Source organism: Callorhinus ursinus, unplaced genomic scaffold (genome assembly GCF_003265705.2).
Source record: "Callorhinus ursinus isolate GAN/ISIS: 27379988/994484 unplaced genomic scaffold, GSC_fseal_2.0 scaffold39, whole genome shotgun sequence".
NCBI classification, from domain to species: Eukaryota; Metazoa; Chordata; class Mammalia; order Carnivora; family Otariidae; genus Callorhinus; species Callorhinus ursinus.
In genome coordinates, this window is record NW_027397101.1 from 10501518 (window position 1) to 10526347 (window position 24830).

The following is a 24830-nucleotide window of genomic DNA, read 5'->3' on the forward strand; positions in this document are numbered from 1 at the left end:
ACCTGATTTCTGAGGAGACCTGTGTTTCTTGCTGTTCTCCATTACCTCATCTTCTGCTCACTTTCCACCCAATTATATTCTAGGTTCTGCCTCATTAGCCCACCTCATTGCCCATGACAGGGTCCTCAGTGACTCTGGTAGGACTGCATCAAAAGGAGAGTTTTTGACTTTTGTCTTATGTGATCTCTTAGCAGAATTTGAAAATGTTAATGAGAGCTTTCATGAAACATTCTCAGCCATTTCTCTATACCCAACTCTTCTGGTTTTCCATTTACATCTCTCAACACATTAATCTTACTTCTTTAACAGGATTTATTACCCACTACCTTGCTATTAAATGGTAAAATCCCTCAAGTTCTGGCCAAAGACTTCTCTTTACTCCCTCTTCTTCTTACATGGTCTCATTCTAGCTCAGGGCATCAGTTATCACCTAGGTGCAAATTATCTGCTGATTCATATCTGCGTCCCAGAATGCCCCCTTTGTATTCTTCAGGTTTATCCAATTCCAACTCCATTTCTTCATGTCTATGTCACAAAACTACCTCAAATTTACTGTGGTTAAAACAAAACAAAGGATATGCTTCCAAAATAAATCTCCCACCATTGCACCATGATCCATTTGCTATAAATCTAGATATTATCACTGACAATTTGTTTTAACTCTTTCCCTCTCTCATATCCAGTGCACCACCAAGTCCTATTACTTCCAGACTCTATCTATAGTCCACTCGTTTCTTCATCCCAGCAGCCACCACTCCGGCCTCTTTCCATGTCTCAAGCTACCTTTGTCTCCCGACTTTCTCTCTTCTTTGAACGTAACCGCCTCTATTCCAGTCTCTGAAATTTTCATTTTGCAATAGACAATTGCAATAGACTGTACCACTTCCAGTTTTAAAACATTCCAATGGACTCTCATTGCTCTTAGTATAAAGGCCCCAAACCTCATAAGTCTCAGCAACATCTTGCCTGAATCCATCTCTCTGTGCCCTTTGAGCTACACCCTGATGGGCTTTCAGTTTCTTTTTTTTTTAATTTTATTTTATTATGTTAATCACCAGATATTACAACATTAGTTTTTGATGTAGTTTTCCATGATTCTTGAATTTACTTTGGACTATTCTGTCATCAAACCCTTGATCATTCTGTTCTATCTGCCTAGACCCTTCTGTCACTTTCACAAGTCCAAAGTCCTCTCTTTCTTCAAAGAACAACTCACTTTTTACTTCCTAATTGAAATCTTTCCTGACCTCTCTGATTAGATTAATTTCCCCTATTATATGGTCTTAATGGACATTTTTACTCCATAATTTTCTTATACTATTTAAGACATGTATATTTAAAATGTACTGCTAAAGCAAATGTACATATAACCTCACTGGAATTTTTTTTTTTTTTTATCTCTGCCACTTTATCACTGAGTTCTTTTTCCATTGAAAAGTGGAAGTGGGTGGAATAGGTGGCTTTTGGGAACTTATATGTCCCTTAAATCAGGCAGTCAAAACACTCGGAGCCCTTCTCTCTAAGAACTTTCAACTCTCAACCTCAATTCAGTGTTTGCTCCTTTCTCCAAACCAGGAATGACATGGCCAAATACTGTTTATAGAAAACATACTTCTTTTTGCAGAAGTTCTTTTCTTTACAAGTGTAGTAATGATTCTTATTCTAATCTCATGGGATAATAAGAAAAAAAAAAGATGACTCAGATAGGAAAAGTGAAACGGGGAGCTAAGATGTACTCTACAAATTGAAATCAACCAAATTATATGAACTGAAAGAACTTGTTTAAAATGGAAAAAAAATGTTTTTGGGTATAGATCAGCTTCATATATGGATAAAATTAAAGTTTACACTATGCTTAGCTTATCTGACTCAAGCTTGAAGTTTTTGACATAGACTTTAGCTATTAAACTAATAGAAAAATAAATAACTTCAGAATCAATATATCTGCAAATATTCTGACTACTTATAAAGTAAGCTGTGTTTTCCCAGTATATTAAATTTAATTACATAGTTTAAATCTAACCTTCAGAATTTTAATTATATTAAGTAGAGTTTTACTAATTTTATTTAATATGTTATCACCAAGGGGCCCAGCTCCATATAATTATTTGGGAAGGCGAGCTCTGGTCTTTGTGGCAGTCCCTCTTCAAATTCAGCCAGTCTTTTTGTATTAGCAGAATGTATTAGCATTCTTAAACTCATTATTTAACAAGGAGGTCAAAATCTGACTTAGAATTTAATGATGAATATCATTCCTTGCATAATTTCATATATATATATATATATATATATATATATATATATATATATATATATTCCATGGTTATTTGGGTATATTTTGTTTAAATCAAATTAATTTACCATAGAAAACCCAAAGCAGGTTAAATGATCTTTTCAGTCTCTGTGTTTAAATTAAGGTTTTCAATCGTTTTAGCTATGTGTTGTCAGACAAGTTAAAGTTACTTAATTGCTTAAAGCCTCATTTTCCTTTTTTATAAAATGGTGGCTGATAATGCTGGCCTCTTCCTTTATCTCTCATCTAAATTCTCATGACAATCTACTGATCTTATTGCTCCATAACACTTAACACATTTCCATGACTGCACATGTACCTAATGACTCCTTGTTCTAAGGTTTGTTTGGGGCAGTTCTGTCCATTCTTACTTGTCCTTGAGTTCTTAATGGTTTATCAATTATCCTAGAAAAAAAATGTTCTGGTCTGACCAACAAATCATGGTTCATATAAGTCATGGTTCAACATGTGGGCTTAGAGCCAGACTACCTGGGTTCAAATCTTTCCTCTCCGGCTCTGCTCTCATGTGGCCAGGCCATGTTTACTCACCTTGAAACTTCCTCAGCCATAAAATGAGAAGCATCCTTCTTGTGAAGATTCCATTAGTTATTGTGTGCAGTGCCCTTGAGCAGCAACTAGTAAGCCCTCTGTCACTATCACAACTATTTAGTATCAACTTTATGATTGTGGCCCGGCTCCTTAGTATCTCTGAGCCTCACTTTACTCACCCATAAATGGCATGAATACCTACCCCAAAGGATTATTTTTTTTAAAGATTTTATTTATTTATTTGAGAGAGAGAGAATGAGAGATAGAGAGCACGAGAGGGAAGAGGGTCAGAGGGAGAAACAGACTCCCTGCTGAGCAGGGAGCCCAATGCAGGACTCAATCCCGGGACTCCAGGATCATGACCTGAGCTGAAGGCAGTCGCTTAACCAACTGAGCCACCCAGGCGCCCAAGGCTTATTTTGAAACTTAAATAAAACATTCAAATGTCCAGCAAACTATAAAGCACTATACAATTTTACACCTTTACCACTGCAGTTGACAACCATGTGATGAGTGAATTATTTCTCATTAAACATTAAATAGATGATACATTAATACATTAAACTAGTAATAGTGCACACATTTTATGAAGCACCTTTGTAAACTATGCTTCCAAGAATACCTTCTTTAAAACAAGAAAAAGTAGGCCAACCTGAAAGCCAAATTAGTAAGACCGAAGACATTTAAAATTCATAAAATGCTCTTATTCATTTTTATTTTTCATAAATATAAAATGATTACTATGAAATTAACTTATATTGGGTAACTTCTGACAGCTTATCTCTTAGTGCAATCTGTGTGGTACATTTTTCCTTACCACTCAGAGTAAAATCCTGCTCTATAAAGTCAGGGAAGTTCCCTTCATCACAACTTGCTTCTGAAGAATGGTGAAGTTGCCAGATTTTCCCACTCGCATTCTGCCCCCTATATCTATCTATCCAAGTAGAAGCCTGAAGCACCACAAATTCCTGGTGTCAGAAATGTAGCCTTTCCCTGAGGGAGGTTCCCCACTTCTCCACACAAAAACCACTTATGAAAGAATACAGAAGCAATGAGCCTTGACTATGTCACATTTACAAGAGACAGATTTGTTTCCGGGTGGTGGGAGGTTGGGGGTAGGGATCAAGACTTCCCAATTACCTTGGCCAGAAATGAGAAAGCATGGTTTTTGTTGATAAAAACAGCCTTCAATCACCAAAATTTCATTTTAATAGAAAACAAATTAGAAAAGTGTTTCTAAAGAACTTTCACCTAAATGCAAGTTAGCAACCCAGCCCACAGATCTGGTATCAATCCTGTTTTCTCTCATTTTTCCCCTGGCATACTGAACAAAAAGCTACATTCCTTTCTAATTTCTTAACTTGCCAACTGCTGCAAGTGGCACAGCATGGCACACAGCTGCCTGTAATAATGGACTGTGCCCAACGAAGACAGGATGGGTAGCTTTATGTTATTATCCCTTTAAAAAGTCCAATGTATATAGATTATTTAGCATTTTTATTTGTTTATTTTTTTCTAACAGGAGATTTGCTTTTCATTTCCTATGGTTCTGATACTCTTCCCACTCAAATACTTTCCTTGTTTTGTCTTTTGCTCTTTTCCACAGAGTGACTCGAATATATTTCTGGGAATCTTGAATTCATTTCTAGAACACATTTTTTCCCCACAGTCATTTGCTTACTTTTTATGTTACAAAATGGTCTCTTCTCTTTGTCACCAAAGTTTTACCTCTTTTCCCTGACTCCCATTTCAAATATAGGAGGAGGAAGTACATAAATAAAACAAAGAGGAAAACTGAACAAGCTAAAGAAAAGCACTAAAAGATAGACTATATTCTACAATATTCTCGACTCATTCAGAAGTTGGAAAATGAACCAAAAATCTACCACCAAAGGGCTAAAATGCCTTTCTCAGTAATGTCTAACACATTCCACCAAGCCAGTTGGGTAAAGAGTCACTCAGTAAAGACATTTTTTCTTAAGTCTTGAAAACTAGTAACAAATACTACAAATTATACTATATTATTTTCATCTTTCAATTGCTCTTTCCGTGAATATACAGTTCATGTCTTTGTATGGTTTAAATTTATACTCCATATCTTTACCTGTTCTTTCTTTATTTGCAACTATTTTGCCTTTTCTAAATCTTTCCCACCCTCAAGACTCAGATTACATATTAGCTCCTTCTAGATGTCTCCCGGACACCCAAGCTGGGCTGGAACTCTGGCAGGACTTACTTACTCCATTATATTCACATGATCTATTTTTTACATCTGTTCTGCCACCATCACATAGGGCTTCATCTCAGTCATCTTTCTAGTCCCAGACCCAGCACTGGCAAGGTAGAGAACACCTGTTTGTCAGATGCCAGCTGAAATGTCTTCCTGGATGGCTTCCCCATCCAGGTGGGCAAATAACAAGTAATAGTCTTTCTCTTGCACCTGCAGTATCACATAGGCTGTCTTCTGCCTGAAATGGAATCTCTCCAACCCCACTCCCAGGAACCAGCTAGGCTCCTGTCATTCTTTAAGCCTCTGTTTTATTGTCACTTTCTCCGGAACCTTCCCCAAGCTACTAAACTGGGGTTGGGAGCTCCTCCTTTGGCCTCCCTTAACCAGCTAAGCTTTGGTATCCTAAAACTCCATTTCAACGGACTCTACTTGTCCACGTTCCCCAATTAACTATGTTGAGTAAGAGCAGTAAGAAAGTCAGCATTGTCTCTACTAAATCCCTAAAACATTGTCTGGCACTAGGATGGGAGATTAATATATATATCTATCTCCACAGATGATTTAAATAAAAATGGATAAATATAATCTCACTTTCATATTAAATTTTGTTGGAATAAAAATTATACTAATATTCCATTCTCATTTTCCAGTTTTCTGAATGATACAAGAAGAGGAGGCAAAAAAGGAGATCTGATTTCTCACTGAATTTATTTTAGTCATAATCTTTTGGAAATTCCACCATCTGGTAAAAATCCTCCAATTATTTCATCCAATAAATAAGAACAGAAGGTTTTCTCTGGAAGAATGGATTTTAGTTAAGTCAAAGTCACCAATTATTAGACTTTTCTAAATTTCAACCATGGCACTATATTAAAAACTTCTTGTTTATAGTTTTACTTTTTAATAATTGATTTTTTTTCTATCATCTTTTTAAAATTTTCTGGAGCTTTGGAAATTTCTGACTGTATACACCTTCTTGAAAAATCTTTTGCCATGAACTTGCCCTGGCTTGGTTCTCCACTTAACTTTGTAACAAATCCTACTGTGTGCTCTACCAGCTCTTTTCTTCCTGAGACATTTACTTTAACCTTTGCTTCATATCTTCACCCCACTGTCTCAGTGATTCTGTCTCTTTCCATAAATGCATTGCTGCTGTGTTAATGATTCTCAAATTTCTATCCATAATCCTAGTAATTTCTTTAAACCCACATCTCTAAGTAGGTATTTCACTGATACCTCATGTAAAACATACACAAAATTGAATTCAGTCATTTCCTCCTGACTTTTCATCCTCTAGGATGAATGGCAGTATCATTCTCTTTTGTCATCCAAACTCAACTCTCAGAGTCATCTACGACAATTTTCCTCTGCCTTGATCCCCCATTAAAGTGGTTACCAATTCCTACTACACTACTGCTCTCATCTGCCTCTGCATCCTATTTCCCTCATCACCATCTGATTTCAGAATCTTGTTATTTACCTAGAATCAACCAAATACGCAATGACATCCCAACACTTTTCTCTATGTTGCTCCAATATCCTTCCAACATATGCCTTCAGGAGCCATCTTCCCTAAGAACTGCCCTAATTATGTCACCAGATTGCTGATAAATGTGAAGGTCCCAACAATCCATAAAATATGTATAAACGTCTCATAGTTTATTCTGGACCTTCAAATCTTTCATAGCAAGTTTCATTTAAACATGATCATGCGGGATACAAGAAATGAGAAAGCAAGCAGATAACACAATCTCCAGCATGCAGCAGATACCCAATAAATATTTCCTAAAATGGAAAAAAAGGAAACTTAGGTATTATATAAATGATACATGCCACTCTCCTGCATAAACACATTTACTGAATTTCCACCGTCTACCGGATATAGTTCCAAGTTCTGAGTGCAACTTGGCTCTTGTATACATCTCTTACTTCTCTTGTTTAGGCCTTACAAGATAACTCGCTTCCTTTACTAATGAGCCCTTGCATATAATCTTTTCACTCTGTTTTTTTGTATGTGTCCTACTTGTCCTTTAAGATTACATGAGAAACCTCCTTGACCCATTTCATTATCAGTTAGCTGCTCTTAAAATAGAGTCTAACTCCATCATTAGCATGTATTATATCTGTTTCTCTGTATCCCCCACTCTATGGTAGCTCTTTGGGGACAGAGTCAACATCTTCTTTTGTTCTCCATGGTCAACCACAATACTCATACTTAGCATACTGCAGTGAAAATATTTTTTTCTTTTACTGGCTAAAACCACCTAGCTATACTGATTATAAAATGTATTGGCTATAATCAACTATATATATACAACCAGTAAACTACTTAATTGACTGGATTTATTTTTCACTTCAGGCCCACTGGCCTCTACACTGTGCTCCATCCAAAACAGAAAATTTGCATTTTCCAACTTGTTTTTTCCAACATCATCCAGAACCTTAACTTTTGAAATGTCTCCTTTCAGCATACATATACAACAACAGTGTCAAGTACCATTTTTGCTTATCTTATTTCCCCAAGTTTCCTTTGGCTTCATAACACTTTGCAAAAATTCCTCTCCATTTATAATAAGACTTGCAAAGTATTAGAATTATTCAACTAGTCACCTTATTCTGTATACTATGACATAAACTCCTTTAGAGTAAGGATCGCATTCTATTTGTCTATTTCTACTAAGTTACATCATTCCTGGGACATAAAAAACACTCAATGTTAAATCAGTGAGAATCTGTGTTACAATGAACATGACAACTGGGTGTAATAAGGCTTAAATAAAACTGAGAGCCTATGCAGAAGAAGCTTTTACTCCACATACAGCAATAGAATCTTTTATAACTTCTGTAATATTGAGGTTGAATTCTATTTTCTTGCTTACTTGCATTTGCATCCTTCAGCCCTAACCCTTCAATTGACTTACTTTATGTTCTCATTTGCGGGTACTTCAGGAAGTTGCACAGTAATCATGCCATCCAGGTTGGTCTTCCCAATGAAGGCAGGCTTGGTACGTAGTACGTCTGGTGCAGTCTTTGCTGTTACCCTGTGTTGCAGCCCACCAGCACTGTTCCCACGATTGGTCAGCACAAATGAATATGACTTCTCAGGCTTCAAGTTGACAATTAACTTCTGGGTAGCCCGGCCATCGACTTCTTCTACCATTTTCCCATCATCATAAAGAATCTAGAAGATACAACCAATCGAAGAGATTTGGTTATCAGAGAGGCAATGTATGCTTTCTAAACTAATGTGCACTTGGTTATAGAATATGCATGTCAAATCAATTCTAATTTTGGGCCATTCCTAAGTGCTTAAGTGTTCATAAATTCTAGAGATTGAATGAATTCTTCTTTTGTTCTTAGTGCATAATTATGTAATGTTTCTAAGTCTATAAAAAATACAGAAAGAAATGTACAATATTTTCAATATTTGATCTGTTGCTTGCATACAATCTCAATGGAAATTGTGCAGAAATGCCCTAGGTTTTCACTGTATTATCCACATCACCTTTTTTTCTAAATGCTTCTATTCCTGTTCCTAAGTACACTCTTGCCTTCAAATGTTTCTCTATTCTTTATTTCATAGACTTGCACTTCTTGGTAACATCTCTCAATATTTCTCTATTGCAAATTAAAGTTTAAAACATACAAAGAATTCAGGCCAATAAACAAATTTTTTAAATCCCAGGATACTGCATTTTCAAGATGTAGAAACCACATGAATTTCATTTTCTGGTGGAAAAACACAAGCACTAGCTTAGATGTAAAAAGTCTTGGAACTATAAGGTGACTGACAAGTAATACCACCCCTAGGTTTCAGCTCCCACCTCATCTTTCAAGTGGAAACCAAAAAGGAGAAAAGCAAGTGTGTGTGGCTGAAACAAAGTGGTGTGTATGCTTTCTGAATAACTTACTCAGGTAAACTGAATGTCTCCCCCCCGCCCCGTTTTACCCATGATATCTTAAAAATTAGAAAACAACTTACTTTGAAAGGCATGGCAGAATTATAATTTTCTGGAATTTCCCAAGACAACAGCACTGAAGTCTTCATTACTGCTTTGACATGAAAATTTTTTGCAAACACTGCTGGAAAAGGAAAAACAGTGTATTTACACTACTCCTAAAAACGTATGACCTGTCCTTTTCCACCATGGACCATCGGGCTTAAGCTAGAAGCCATCTACTTTGGTCAGAGAGAGAGAAGTGTGATTTGCCTACCTGTTTAGACCATTCATGTTACTACCTCATTCTCATAAAGATCTCTCTTTTCTCTTCAATTCAGTCACCTATATTGTATTTTCCTTACCTGAGAACATTGGGTTGCTGTCAGCCAGACTTGCTTGGCATTCTATAACCAAAATCTAAGGCATCCAAAACATATTAAGTTTTACATACTTTACCTTTTGGCTTTTGCTGAACCTATTAATATGAATGGTCCGATCAGTTATTTATAGCTTCAAAATACTGATTTCCAAAGACCGACATTCCTTTAAAGGAGGAAGGCCATAAGCAGACAAATCCTACCTTGATCCACAGGCAGTGTCCTGAACTGGACACTGGGACTATATGGCCCGGGCCCTTTGCTCGTGTGAGCACGTACTTTTACATCATATGTGGTATCTGGTTTTAAGCCACTGAGTGTCATAGTGGTATCAGCTGGAACAATAAGCTGCTCCATTGGAAGAAGAGGGATGTTGATATCCCTATACAGAAGAGTATACTTGGTGATGATGCCATTTCTCTCTGCCAGGACAGGTGGCTGCCAGGATAACTGGACAGAGGTTGAAGTGGTGCCTTCTGAGTGGAGGTTTTGAGGGAATCCAGTTGGGACTTCTTCTGGAACAGAAATCTCTTTCATTATCTCTTCCCCAAAGCCCACTTTGTTTCTGGCTGAGAGCCTGAAGATATATGATGCTCCTTTATGGATGTCTGTAGCTGTAAAGTGATCTTCTTTCTCAGAGAACTCAAGAGTAGTGAGTGGTTCCGTATCTTTCCGGCCAAATTTTAGACGATAACCCTGAAGAGGTCCGAATGTGTCCACAGGGGGGTGCCATTGAATGAGAGCAGTATTCATTTGAGTGTGGTTAATCACAAGACGGGGTTTCCCTGGAACTGGAGTACAGGGGAAGGAGTGGTAAGACCAACCTAGATAGACATTCATTCACATTTTAATCACTGCTGAGTGGGAACACCACTTCACAGGAATTCCCATTACATTATTTATTTTAAAAAAGACTTGGTCTATATACCTTTGTGGAAATATGCTTCTTCTCATCCTTAACTATTAAGGTAGGCTGAGAAACCAGAATTTGATAACAGATACAAGTAGGCTTACAAAATAATTTAAGGGAATTAAAAACAATCTTGTATCAAACCTTCACACATATAAAGGTTCATGCCACAGAGAAATGAATCCAAGTAAAGATTAGCTAATTAGCTACAGCTAATAAGAATAATAATTATAACATATTTAATTATTGGGTATATGCAATGTACTAGGCACTGTACTAAGAGCGTTAGATGTAGTATTTCATTTGATTTACATTTTTCACTCTTGACTACACACTCTGATTAGTTATTATCTTCATTTTCTATAATAAGAAAATGACACCCAGGGAGATGGAAAACTGCATAGTCAGAGGTATAATAAGTGAGAAAGCTGTGAGACAATTTGAATCCATAGCCCAAACACTTAACTATACTCTTATATTGCTTGTAAGGTTTTTTTTTTCTTTAAGTAGTGCAAAAAAAATGTTGTTTTAAGTTATTATGGTTATAATTGTACTTTTTGTCTACACTTTTTACCTGGGGATAAACCATGACTAAGGAATGATTTTGACTAGTTGGTTGGCAGACAATAAACAAGCTTTTCTCTGAAAGAGATTATAAATCTGGATTCTCACACCTCCAACTTAGGCCCAGTATGAAGACAATATATGTTCAGACATCTAAAATATAAGCATTGTCTTCCTCAATACCCAAATCACCATTGATTAAGAAAGTTCTGAAATGGAAACACCAAAATAATCCTCTATGCGAATAACATCCACAACTCTAAATAATTTTTTGAATATTCACTAAAAAGCGATGAGCCAGTGTTCGTGCTAAGGAAATCGACAATGCCATTTCTTTCTCTGGGATTCATACCCCTTGGCTATAAATTCTCTCCTCTTATTATAGCACCCCTATCTTAGGGCAATAGGAGCTTGATGCTTTATGTAATATATCTCAGACTAATTAAGACACAATTATAAATACAGGTGTAGGAAATATATTTTCTTCATTTTGGGATTTAATTTCAGGGGTTTACACTTAGTTGTCTACATTTCAATAGAGGCTGGTTCCATAGCCAGTCAGCATGCCCCCACTGAACATATATCTCCTAAGGAGGGCATTAAATTAGATTGATACAATGCTATTCTTAAATTTAAAGAAAAAAAAAAGAAGGAAAAAAAGGGAAAAAAAAGCCCAGAAGACTTTGCCTTAAAGGAGTTTTGCCATCTGTAATTCTGCTGCTTGAGGCAGTTCCAGGTGGCAGGATGTAAGTGAGGCAAATCTTATGACATTTAGACAAATTTGGCAGTGAGCATGGCACCCAGGAGGGTACTCAACATCACAGCTGTTCTTTGCTTTATGCCTTTACATAGAGGTGTGTTCCTAAAAAGTTGTGGGAGAAGCGATTCGGGAGAAGTAAATCAAATCATAGTTTAAATGTTCCATGGGAGATTGTGATATAAAGGGATTGGAGGAGAATCCTTTTGTAATTATGTCTTAACTTATTGGTTTTACAATGTCAGGTCTTCCTTCATGCTGGCTTTTCCTAATGTGAGACGATCAAAGTAACTCTAAAGAGCATTAAGAAACTTTGTTCTTCAGAGGAGCAATCTGATATTTTGTAGCCATGCTGCTTTTCTTTTCTTTTCTGTTCCCCATCTTTTATGTGATTTGGCCTCTTCAGAATCCCCACAGCAAGGAGTGAGCAGGAGAAAATGGCAGAATAAAACAAAACAAAACAAAACAAAACCCAGAACTGTAAGTCATCAACTCAGTTCAAGATGGCAGCTCTTCTAAAAAGGTTTGTTGCTGAGAGAGGTTGAAGCTAATGAGTGACATCCCTGCCCATATGATCATCCCTCTGGACATTCATGGGACTTGCTCTTTAACGTCATTCATGTCTCAGCTCAAATAACTTTTTTCTAAAAGACCCTCTCCGATCACTCTTTCCAAACAGTCCCTAGGGGCTATCCTATCCTTAATGTCTACACACCTTTATTTTTCAACTTCTCACTTACTGATGCTTTATTATATACTCATTTGTCTACTTGTTAATTATCTATTTCTACTCAGAAAATAAGTTTCAGAAGGGAAGAATATTTCTGTTTTGTTAATTGTTGTATCCCCAGTACGTGAGTAGGTGCTCACGTACCTGTTGAATGACTGACTGAATAATTTGGGCAAAGTATGTCTTGATGTTTTTCTTCTGAACTGTATATCAAAAAACACAAAAGCTGACCACAGTCCACTTTTTTTTCCTGATAGAATTCACCATACCATTTGGAAAATTCGTATTATTGTCACCTGGAACATGTTCAAGGCACGTATATGCACAAATATGGTTACCTGCCCCAGTGGTGGACACCAGTTTGGGCTTGCTGCGAGCACCATCTCCTTTGGTGGTGTAGGCTGTGACAGTGAGGGAGTAGGAAGTTTCAGGCTGTAGCCCAGAAATAATCATGTCCTAAAATGACACAATAAAATGACACTGATTCAAAACACCACAAACACCCTGGGGGAAATTCAAAGCATCCATCCACAATCTATGCATGCTTAAATACTTCCTGTAGCCATGCCAAGCACTGGAAGTTTCATGCCTTGTTGTTCATGCTATGCTATGAATGATGTGTTTTCATGCTGACATTAAAGTGGGGTCTTCAGCCATCGTAAGAGGTAATCCTAAGAAGTAGTAGTTAAAAACATGAAACCAGAGGCCAGAACTCCTGAATTCTTGAATTTAAAACCTGCATCTTCTTATTTCCTAGTTTGGTGATCCAGGGCAGGTGAGTTAACCCCCTCTGTACCTCAGTTTCCCATGTGAAAATTGGAATAATAGAAGGATTAAACGAGTTATATCACATAAACACTTACAACTATGCCTGGCTCATAGTGAGCAAACCATAAACCTGCAGTTATATTATGCCAGGACCTCTCAATATGCATCCTCTATAGCCTGGCCAACAGACCAGTGATGGGGCTAATGCCAATGCAGTCTGTTTTATCACCATGCTAGTATTTTGCCAAATGGCTGATCTGTTGAACCTAGATATCCTGACAGCCAGAGAAGTTTCTTAGGACTAGAGTAACATATTATTGGTTAATTATACAGACTATGAACTAAAATCATTACACACTAAGGAGAATTTTCTGGTGATTTGGAATAGGTCATAAACCAAAGAACAATATTTTTTTTTTTTTTTACCATATCATCATGGAGTTGTGCTCAATTAATCCTATTTGGAAAATGTTAAATGTCACAAACTCTAGATTTCTCTTAATTAGGGCCCCCAAACTGTGACAGTTACAAAACTTAGATCTGTTCTTCCAAACTGGAGATTATAGGATTCTTTACATAGAGTAGTTATTAACTTCTGTTATTTTCTTTAGAGCTGCTACACACACGCCCACATCCTCCCACACAAACACATAGCTATAAAGATCCCTTTCAGATATTTGGCACAGCTATGTTTTCAAATTGAATATGGTTAGATTTAAGAAATAATACAATGTCATTGTCTTCCACATTTGAAGACAAAGCAAATGAGAGTTCATGGAATGGACTGGATTGTGTGGAGGACAGAAGGATTTTTCTGTGCAAGGCTGTAAGGGGCACCACTGAACTCAGTTGTTGAATCCAATCCCAAATATGACAGCTTTTGACAGTGTGCTTTTCTCAAAATAGTAGGAATATCATTAGAGTGGAAATTTAAGAATTTCAGATATCCTGAACAGCCATTGGAAATATTATTCTGCCAGATGAATGGGCTAAATTTGGGAGAGGGATTTTATTTTCAGGACCTTGGAATGGTTTCATTAATATTACAGAGGCTATAAAAACCATCCGAATCACCCAAGAGTAGCATTCTAAATTATAGCAGATATACTGGGTATTCCAGAAATTATGATGGGAAAATGATAACATTATTGTTTCCAAGGTCCCTCTCACATGCTACTGGATTTTTGCTGAAAGTAGGCAAGGCTGGGGGGCAGGGAAGCAGGGCTTGGTTCTACCACCAAATCGTGTGGCAAGAAATTTATATACTCTGAGCCTTATATAAGTCTTTTTCATTTATCAAATTGGAATTAACCACACATGCCCTTCCTCTTGCATAGGCTGTTCCAGGATAACACATGTAATGTAATTTGAAACTGGTCACCCTCTGCAGTGGTATAATCGCAGCTGGACACACCTCTATCTGCCTGGATCACATCATCTCTTGTGTTATATTTTCTTTCTTTAAACTGTGGCCATACTTCCTGGTGGTTTCGGTATCCTCTGTGAGGTAGTGAGGTAGTGTGGTATTGTGTCTACCATTCCTCAATCTCATTGCCTTCTAGCATATCTCCATTCAACTTCCTGCCTGTTAAAAATCGGCATTCTTGGATGTTCTGAAACAGTTACTGGCCTGCTGTGTTTCTCTCTAGTCCTAAAAAAAAAAAAACACACATTTCCAACCTTAAAGAATTTTTTTCTGTCTGAAACTCATTTCTAGCCCTGATTTCCCATCAGGGCTCCAGTTGCATGTACATTGAAAATATGTGCTGGACATTTTCCTTTGACTATCGATTGTTCCCTCAAGTTCAGCTTGACTAAAGCTCCAGTGTCATTTCCAGGAGTAAATTCCCCTCCTTGCTTCTATACTTTAATGAATGGTATAGCATATTCCAAACTTATGAGTGATCTTGATCTCTTTTTCTTCCTCAAATTCTTAGCGAGTTTTTGCCAGTTTTTCCTTTACCCAAAACTGTCCCTTTTTCATTTTTGCTGCCTCAACTTCATTGAATTTTTATTATTTTATGACATTAGCAAAAGAATTGTTTTTATTTGTTTCCCTGTTTACTATCTTCTTTCTCTCTAATCTATCCACTATGTCATTGGCTTTAAGCTGCAGGTAATGACCCATTTAAGTAGGTCATGAAATCAATTTACTTAGTCATGACCAGCATTTTAAAAAAGAAATAGGATATATTTTCATACAAAATATTAAATTTTATATGTGTGTAAGTAAGGTATTATTTTGTAAGACTTTTATTTTAAACATACAAACGCATTGGTCGTGACATATAATGCATTTCTTACTATGGATTACAGTAAAAGAAGTTTATAAAACAGTGTCAGTTCCATTAAAACTGATACCTTGCCCATCATATTTACCAATATTCTTAGTAAAAGCCCTGCATTTTAGCAAAAAGAAAAATATTTATTAAATGAAAGAATACCCTTACCAGTCTTTATCTTATTTCTATTTTTAATAATTTTCTATATCTCTCCAGTACTGAAGAGTTAAAAGGCAGTTCTTTAGTTTGACACTTTAGGTTTTCCCAACATTATATTAAATTTATGTCTTAGTCATACTTAGCACTAATTTACTAACCTGAACCCCTTCATTCATGTCGAATTGGCAAGCTCATGTCACTTGACTATATCATATTCTTGACCTGCCTCAATGATTACGTCCCACATACTCATCTTTAAAAAAACATTCCTACCTCCAACTTTCCAACACACACACACACACACACACACACACACACACACACACACTTTTCCACTTCTTCAACCCTTACTTATTTTTTAAGTTCTCAACAAGGTTTCAAGACCTCTTCTACCTTCTTGGTCCGTGGCCTCTGAACTCACAGTTCTTACTGACAACGCCACCCATTTATTAATTAATTACACATTGCTTGAGGTCATAGCTTTTGTTGTATTTTATGGAACTTTTCCGAATTTTACATCTTCCTAGCCACCTATTGTAAGTGCTTCGAAGGCAGGTGTTGCATCCTATATCCCCCAAGGAAACCTATACATAGTAATGAGGTCTCAATAAATAACATAATCCAGCCATTGAAATATTTTTAAAAATTCTTCCCTCAGTGACATATTTTCTGCCTCTTGGCATGACTCATTGAATTTATCTCAAATTTCTATGGCTACAACAGAATTGCCATTTCTTGATATAATTAGTACCGGAACTGCATGGTGTTATCCACTGAAGATGGAATAGGATTTATGAGTGGCCTATATCACACAGCTTGATATCTCTTGTCTATGATGCCTCCACTTAAAGCATTCCTCCTTTAACTGTGTCACAGGGCAAAGTTAGTAGCAGCCATCAAAACAACATGAGCTCATGATATTTCTTATGCAATCAGTAACACCATGCCAATTTCACAAAACAAAAACCTAAATTAAAAGTATACCACATAGCGAAGATAATTTAAAAATAATTTGTTAGTTCATGCAGCCGAGCAAACTGTGATGACATTTCACAAATAAGTGAAAGAGGGGTAACAGAAAAAACAAGCATTTATAATCTCTTTTTGACAAAGCAGCCCAAAATTACTCACATGTTCAGTAGTATCATCAAATTCCCACTGATTGAGATTAAGAAGGTTGGGGAAGAGGAAAACAAAATAAAAAGAAATGAAGAGAAATCTGTAGCCTTATAATGGCAATGTTGCCTTCCTTAGATTAAACAAACAAACAAACAAAAAAACAGAACAAAAAAATAAGCAAGTGTGTACAATAAAATTCCAAAGAGTAGGTGTGTTATGCTTCCATCCTCACCCCGAACTGAGAGGTCAAAAGTAAATATGCTTTGTATTGTTATAATTAAAATCAGCTAATGCAATTTTAACATGTGGTTCATTGGAATGAATCAATAAGGCATGACGTACAGCTAGTGTTTCTAATCATACAAAATTTATGACATTTATTTTGGCTTTTTCTCTATGTTATGCAATTAATTTATGTCACTAATTAGATTAACACCTTTCATAAAATATTGGAATCTTATAGCCCCAGGGAAGTCTTGCAAAATGCAGTGGAATTTCAATGAATATTAAGAGAACACACGAGGTAGGCAAAAGAACAACAATCAAAAACATACACATAATGAGGGGGAGATGAACCATGAGAGACTATGGACTCTGAGAAACAAACTGAGGGTTCTAGAGGGGGGGGGGGGGGGGGAGATGGGTTAGCCTAGTGATGGGTATTGAAGAGGGTACATACTGAATGGAGCACTGGGTGTTATACACAAACAATGAATCATGGAACACTACATTAAAAACTAATGATGTAATGTATGGTGATGAACATAATAAAATAAAATAAAATAAAATAAAATAAACATACACATAAGGAAAATCGGCAAATTAATAAAGAAAAGCCAAAGTAGAAGAGAGGGGGAAAATTGTGTTGACATTTAAGGCATTTTGTATTATGTAATTCCATTAACCACCATCTTCCACAAAACACTGACAGAACTACAAGTTTATAATGTAAAATTATCTAGGACCTGACGGAGTACATCAAAACATCATGGCCATATCATTTTCTTTTTCATAATTTCAGACTTACAAAAGAAAACATAGGCTTTGATGGTTTTATTAATTTCATATTGTGAGTACTGTTTCACAGACAGTACAGAATATTTAGAAAAAGCAAAGGACTATGAATCTAAAGACATAAGTTTAAGAAGTAGACTTTAAAACCATGGAACTGGATTTGGAGCTGACTAAGTGAACTCATCCAGATCCCTTTAGTTAAAATGTTTCAAAACCAAAGGAAAAATAGCATTTTTGTGAGTTGATTATATTAAAACATTAGGGTCAATGTTTTCCTTACAGCCACAGGGACGTGGATTGCTCTTTTATTTGCACAGAGACAAGAATACAAAATCTGGCAACCTGACATAATAGTTCTCACTTGGCTCATAGTCCTCCTCACTTTGACAACAAGAGAAGGAACTTTTTACTGAAATAAATTTCGGATTTTCCAAACCCCCTCCTTTTCCATGTCCAGCTACCGATTTGCTAGATAAGCATAGTACTCCCCTATTCATAACATCCCATCACTACTGGACCCAGTATAGTGAAGCTGTCCACAGGTTATATGTAATTCCCAGTAGAAGCTATTAATTGAACTCTTCCTCTTCTTTTCAGGTAACTACGTAGAATACAGGTGAATTTATTATGGTATTATCTTTGAAACCCTTTATACACACAAAAAAACCTGAAACATGTAATGCTCTGCTTTAAACAACAGATTACAAAGCCAAGTGACTGCATGGTTGAAAATTACCACCCGAGGATCAATAGAATTTCTCACACACTCAACTGCTCTTCATACTTTTCTTAATGTGCCTTAACAGAGGGGATCCCATTTATTTCCTGGAAAACTCTAACTTTTCATTGTCATTACCTTCATTTTTCTGGGAAATGAAATAATTACTTCTGAATACATGGTTTGTTAAATAAGTACTAAATAAAATACTATCTGGGTAACTTTCCTCACGTAAGAATGTCTATTCTTCAACAGAATAAGTCATATATTTAGAAGTTAGATCAATTTAATTTCAAGTAGTTCTAGCACAGCTGCTTAGAATTCTTGTTACTTTGATTAAAATCAATTCAATTTTTTTGAGGTCAGAAAGGCAAACTCAGATATAAATGTAGAGTTGAGTACCTGTATTTTAAGGAAACAATTACATGTTTTTAATTAGGTTTGAGTGTCATTTCATTACAACTCACTTCCTCACATGCTGTCAACTCTGACTGAGAAGGTAAATACACATCATGTGTTTTAAAAACTAGAATTTTGTACAGGATTTTTTAAGTGTCAAAAAAATAAAAAAATGGGGGGTCCATTTCAAGGTATAGACTAAAATAAATGCAATAAATAAATAAAAACATAGATATGTAATTTCAGAGGCTTACCTGTGCATCAGCCAGCATGACATCCTTCAGCATGGGCTGGCCCTTGGGCTCACCATTTTCCATCCTCACATAATGCACCTGGTATCCTCTTATCTGGCCATGCTGCTTATTGGGCACAGGTGAGCGCCATGAGACTTTAACAGATGTTGAGTTGACAGCCTCTACCTCGACTTTTCGAGGAGGACCACTAGGAACTGGAACAACATCATTGGATAAAAGAAAATTATAGGCACTTGACCCACCCAGTCAGAGTATTTTCTTTACTTAGGTTTAAAAAAAAAAAATGGGCAGACCCACTATTGTTTCCTTTGTGGAGTACAAACATTTTCAAGCAATGAAAATGCTCAACCAATCTGCTCTACCTTTTAAGAAAAGATCAAAAAACATGACCAATGCCAAAAAAAAAAAAAAATGGAAGAAAAAAAGAGTATCAGAGAAATAGAAAAACATGTAAAAAATGTACAAAAGCCAAGGAAGATGCTTTGAGGCTCAAAGCATTAAAGCACAAAGAGGAGTAGCATTGAAATAATAATAAAAACTGTTTGTTGATTGTTGTGTGTTTTTTTAAAGATTTCTTTTTAGCAGAATAAAAAGATTCTTGATTATATCGGTTTTCTTCTTTTTTTCTCATATCAAAGGTTTTCCAAACAACAGATGCCAAAAATTGAATGTTGAGCATCAGTGTCTCTGAAATATGCAAGACAAAAAGGCAACAAGAAGATAAGAAGGCAGATTTGAAAAGTTAACTTCAAAATGTAAAAGAAGTGTCTAAAAAAGGCCAAGAAAAACGCAGAAGACTTTAGACGGAAGTACAGAGAACGGCCTGGATTACAAGGTCATAGGAGCAAACTGTTCTTTTAAAGGGAAGCAAATTATTGTGTTGAGATTGAAAAAAAAAATGCCCAGGCTGCAGCAAAGATAGGTCTTTTGCAAAAATTACTGAAGTTACAGCGATGCTAGGTAAAAAAAAAAAAAAAAAAAAAAAAAATGAGCAGAGAAAAACTGATTACTGTTAGCCTATCAAAAGACAGCAGACCAAGATTGTGTCAGAAGGGTGCAAACTGACGTAGCAGAGGCAACATACCATCTTCATCAGTTCGAATCAACACGGAGAAGCTCTCGGGGCCAGGGCCGATGTCTGTGTGGGCTGTCACAGTGATGCGGTACTCAGTCCATTTTTCCAGCTGTTCCAAAAGGTATTTAGTAGTGTCCGAAGGAATGCCCAAAATTTCATGAGGTTTATCATCTTCCCCATCCACTGAGGTGTACTTGATGGAGTATTCAGTAATAATGCCATTCTGTTTTTCCACTGGCGGAGGTTGCCAACTTACCAAAATACTAGTGGAACTTGGGCTGGTGCAACTAATGTCTTGAGGAGGAGCTGACGGCTCTTATTTTGGTAGTGAGTTAAAGGAGGGTTTGAGTGAAAGGACAGGAGTGGTTGGAAAAAAAAATGATAAAACAAAAGAAAAGGCAAAAATAAATAAACGAACAATAAGGGCAACAAAATGAAAACAAGGCTTTGAAACTTAAAATAAAATTTTAAATTTAGGTACCTTGGCTTAGTAACATGAATAAACCAAAAAATGAATAAATGACCAAAAATAATTGTTAAATAATGGGTGGGGGGAATATGTGAACATGAAACCTTGAGATAATAGAGCCTCAAATAAAATTACCTACCTGCAATTTAAATTCTTCTTCTAAACCAATCCCTCAGTATTCCCCAGCCCTACTGTACAGACTACCCAACTTTAAAAACACCTGTAAATATTGCAAGATTTATTACATGAGAGTCTGATGATGCTTCACAGATGCTGTTTCAAGCTTTCACTTCTACATTCTAGAATGAGGGTGATTCATAGACAGTATTCATTTGTGAAAAGGTTTTCAGATATAAAAAGTTGCAATAACTATCAGATCCCTTTCACCAATTCCAATTAAAAAAAAGAAAAGAAAAGAAATAAAAGCCCATATAAAAGATCGTTCCCTCTGACTATGCGAAAAACTGAGTCAGCCTGACCAGTTTTAAGGAAAGGTGTTAATCTAGCATGGATTGTAGCCTGTATACAGTAAGCATGCAGAATCAATAAAGGATGAAAATGCATAGTCCAAGATTTACCTACCCGAGGGTAATGTCAGGCTTGTTGATTCTGACTGTAACTTGTACTTACCCTACGTCAGCTTTCAGCTTTTTAAAAAATTTATTATAACTCTTCTTGAGACACCATTGCTAGTAAAGAATTAGATTCCACCAACAAATTTTGGTAAAATCAATAATAATCATCTATCCCTTACAAAATGTCAGTAACACAGCCATTAAAAAGAACTGTTTAAAAAAAAATCCTGAGAACCACCTGTAAAAGATATGACTTATGTGCAAAATTTCTTTCATTTTATATGTAATTATTCATATAAAGTAGAATTTACATAAGAGTTAAGAGAGAAACTTTCTTATTGTCCATTCTAAAATAAAATGGTCACTTTCTGAGCAATTATTTTCCATCAAATTACCCAAACGTATCATTATTTGAGAAAATTAAAAAAGCAGTAAGAGCAATGAAACCATTATCGTAAATTATTTTTAAAGTTAATAATATATAATTCCTACGGGACAAATAAGAGGGATAAGATATATATACATATATATATTTATTTATATTTATTTATTTTAAGGCAATTGATGTGGTAGAATGAGTAACTCATTTCTAATTTTGTGTTGTGAATATGTAGCTTGGGTATTTCCTTAGACCTTGTGGGTCTTAATATTATGTAGTGTCAGATGTATTCAATTGTTTACAGGATTATCAGTCTTTTTTAATTTACGTGTCTTGGGTTCTTCATGATTGTCAATCAAAATGAAAGCTCCCTGTACTGACGAAAAGGAAATTCTCATACAACAATCTTGAAAATTTGGAGTAAGATTTGCAAAATCACGAGAATACCTATCATCTTTATTGATTCTGACTACATGTTCTTATGTTTCAAATTATAAAACTATTTCATATGCATTATCATTATTCATAATAAATTGAGTTGTTCATGTAACAGTAAGGACTCATTTGTAATTCTTTTTAAAAAGCTGATTTGGTTTTTACTACATTGCTACTTTCAGACCTCCTATTCTGTGAGAATATATTCAACATCTCTTGAATGTTTTACTTTAATAAAATAAAAAGTAGGAAAGCTTTTGATGTGGTTATAAAATGTCCATTCTGTCTCTATGTATGTAAATAGGTAGGTATGTAGCATGCATGCAAAAGAGTCAGTTTTGTAAACCATGCAAAACAGGATATTGAAGCATGTCACATTTCTTTTAATTAAATGTCTGAGTTTAAGAGTTATCTTCTACAATATTACTTACTAGTCTGCCTGGAATTCAAAGGCAAATACAAAACTGCATTAATTTACATGCTTCATTTTTTAAAAGAAAGGGAATTTTATGGGAATAGACCATAATCACTAATGGATTAAGTAATAGGATCCTAATACTTTTTGTACCAACAGGCATGTTTTGAGAAAGAGAAAGAATATAACTTTTATTTTCAAAAAACCCTGAAAGATTTTAAATTTCTATAGAATATAGACTTGCTTATATGAAAGAAAATTCATTTTTTAGAAAATATAAATTTCATGTTTGCTGCTAGGTCTAATATTTAGGTCAGTGAGCATCCTCTTTACACAATTCAATGTATTGAGATTACACATATCTACTGCATATATAACTATTAAAAATCACATATAAAATATAAAGTATCAAAAAAAAACCTAGGGAAATAACTCCATAAAACTGTTCAATTCAAAGTCAATGGTTGTTTAATAGACTAATTATAGAAACTTACTATTAAAGAGGAAACCATAGTATTATTATAAGTCACCAAACTTTCCATCAAAAATAAACTTCCATATAATACTTTACACAAAGCAATCTTCCCTGGACACAATGAACCCCCATTGTGATAAACACAACTATGCTCTAGGGCAACAGTTCCAAAAAGAAATTGAACCTGAGGAAACAAAATACAATTTAGGATTGCAAATGTACTTGTGATTATTCCATTGTTCCTAAATTTGCCCAAACACAGATTTTCTACGAATGTTCCAAATTTCCACATGTACTACTTGAGGAGTTAGTAACAAAGTAGTCACAAGAGCTGAGTTCTTCTCTGAGTAGAAATAAATACATGAAATAAAAACCTGTTTGTTAGCAAAGTTAAAACCTGTGTGCTTAGGAGGCGCCTGGGCGGCTCAGTTGGCTAAACATCCGACTCTTGATTTTAGCTCAGGTCATGATCTCAGGTTCGTGAGATCCAGCCGCACATCCAGCTCTGTGCGGCTGTAGAGCTTGCTTAAGACTCTTTCTCTCCATTTGTCCCTCTCCCACCCCCCCACTAAAATAAACAAACAAACAAATAAATAAAAATAAACTTAAAAAAAAAAACACCTGTGTGCCTAAAAAGCTTACAAGTTTGGTCTTTTTTACCTCTTTAGTTTGTTAAGCCCTCTTGTGATTATTTGGCAGTGTTTTCAACCAGAATATTGCTGGTTATAAATCATTACACAGGGCCTGATGGAACTTTCATTCATTTTCCTGACGGAAGTCTTCTAACTCCTCCGACTTCTTTCAGTTTAGGAAGGGAGAGAATGGGATCTGTTATTTGGACCAAGTTGGAAACCAACATAGGTCATGGTTGTAATCCCCAAAGTTGGATGCTTACTAGCATAGAAACTACTGACTGTCTAACTTATTAATTAGCCGATTTGTTTGTTGGCTGGGGAGTGGGGAAGGCTGCAACACCCCCTAACGAAAAAGGGCAGAAAGTAAGCAAAGAGAGACACCTACTTGACTGCATGGTTCTGGCTGATATTTCAGCTGTGGAAGCACCCAGGCCTTGAGGAGAGCGTGCGGCCAGACGGAAGTAGTACAAACTGTTGGGTTTCAGCCCTTGCAGTCTATAAGATGTCCCAGGCTCAATGGTAATCCGTTGCTGTGGATAAGTATCAAAAGAACTGGGTCATTTTCATTAAGATTCATGCAAATATTTTTAGCACACTGCCTGCAACCTCAGATGTTTGTCATTGGAGTTGTAAAGTCATCAAAATATCACAAACAGAATCAACAGTGAGAATCTAGGACTCTACCAGGGGAACTATACAAAGAAAATATCAGTGTTTAAAGGAAAATTCCTATAACGAAGGCAACCAGAACAATGGAAGCCAGAGATCTTTCTAATGATAATGCAGTGGCCAAATGCATCAAGTAAGAGGGAGATTGAGGAATATTATGCAGCCATCAAAAGGAATGAGATCTTGCCATTGGCAACGACGTGGATGGATCTGGAGGGTGTTATGCTGAGTGAAATAAGTCAATCAGAGAAAGACATGTATCATATGACCTCGCTGATATGAGGAATTCTTAATCTCAGGAACAAACTGAGGGTTGCTGGAGTGGTCGGGGGTGGGAGGGATGGGGTGGCTGGGTGATGGACATTGGGGAGGGTATGTGCTATGGTGAGCGCTGTGAATTGTGCAAGACTGTTGAATCACAGATCTGTACTTCTGAAACAAATAACGCAACATATTTTAAGAAAAAAGAAAAAGAAGAAGATAGCAGGAGAGGAAGAATGAAGGGGAGTAAGTCAGAGGGGGAGACGAACCAGGAGAGATGATGGACTCTGAAAAACAAACTGAAGTTTCTGGAGGGGAGGAGGGTGGGTGGATGGGTTAGCCTGGTGATGGCTATTGAGGAGGGTACAGTCTGCATGG

The 24830-nt window shown here is 36.1% G+C and overlaps 1 protein-coding gene across 24 annotated transcripts in view; it reads right to left on the reverse strand.

Annotated features, from left to right (window-relative positions):
* Positions 1-24830, reverse strand: part of PTPRD (protein tyrosine phosphatase receptor type D) — a 758123-nt gene that overhangs the window by 149628 nt on the left and 583665 nt on the right. For 7 of the 24 annotated variants that reach the window (XM_073880761.1, XM_073880763.1, XM_073880770.1 and 4 more), the window contains 8 exons: positions 23908-24052; positions 20149-20454; positions 19065-19258; positions 16692-16718; positions 12690-12807; positions 9594-10181; positions 9055-9155; positions 7994-8253 (listed from right to left, as the gene is read on the reverse strand). In XM_073880761.1, the coding sequence (XP_073736862.1) occupies positions 7994-8253; positions 9055-9155; positions 9594-10181; positions 12690-12807; positions 16692-16718; positions 19065-19258; positions 20149-20454; positions 23908-24052 (1739 nt within the window). The remainder of the gene's footprint in view (positions 1-7993; positions 8254-9054; positions 9156-9593; positions 10182-12689; positions 12808-16691; positions 16719-19064; positions 19259-20148; positions 20455-23907; positions 24053-24830) is intronic. The other 17 variants (XM_073880782.1, XM_073880762.1, XM_073880766.1 and 14 more) reach the window with 7 other exon arrangements.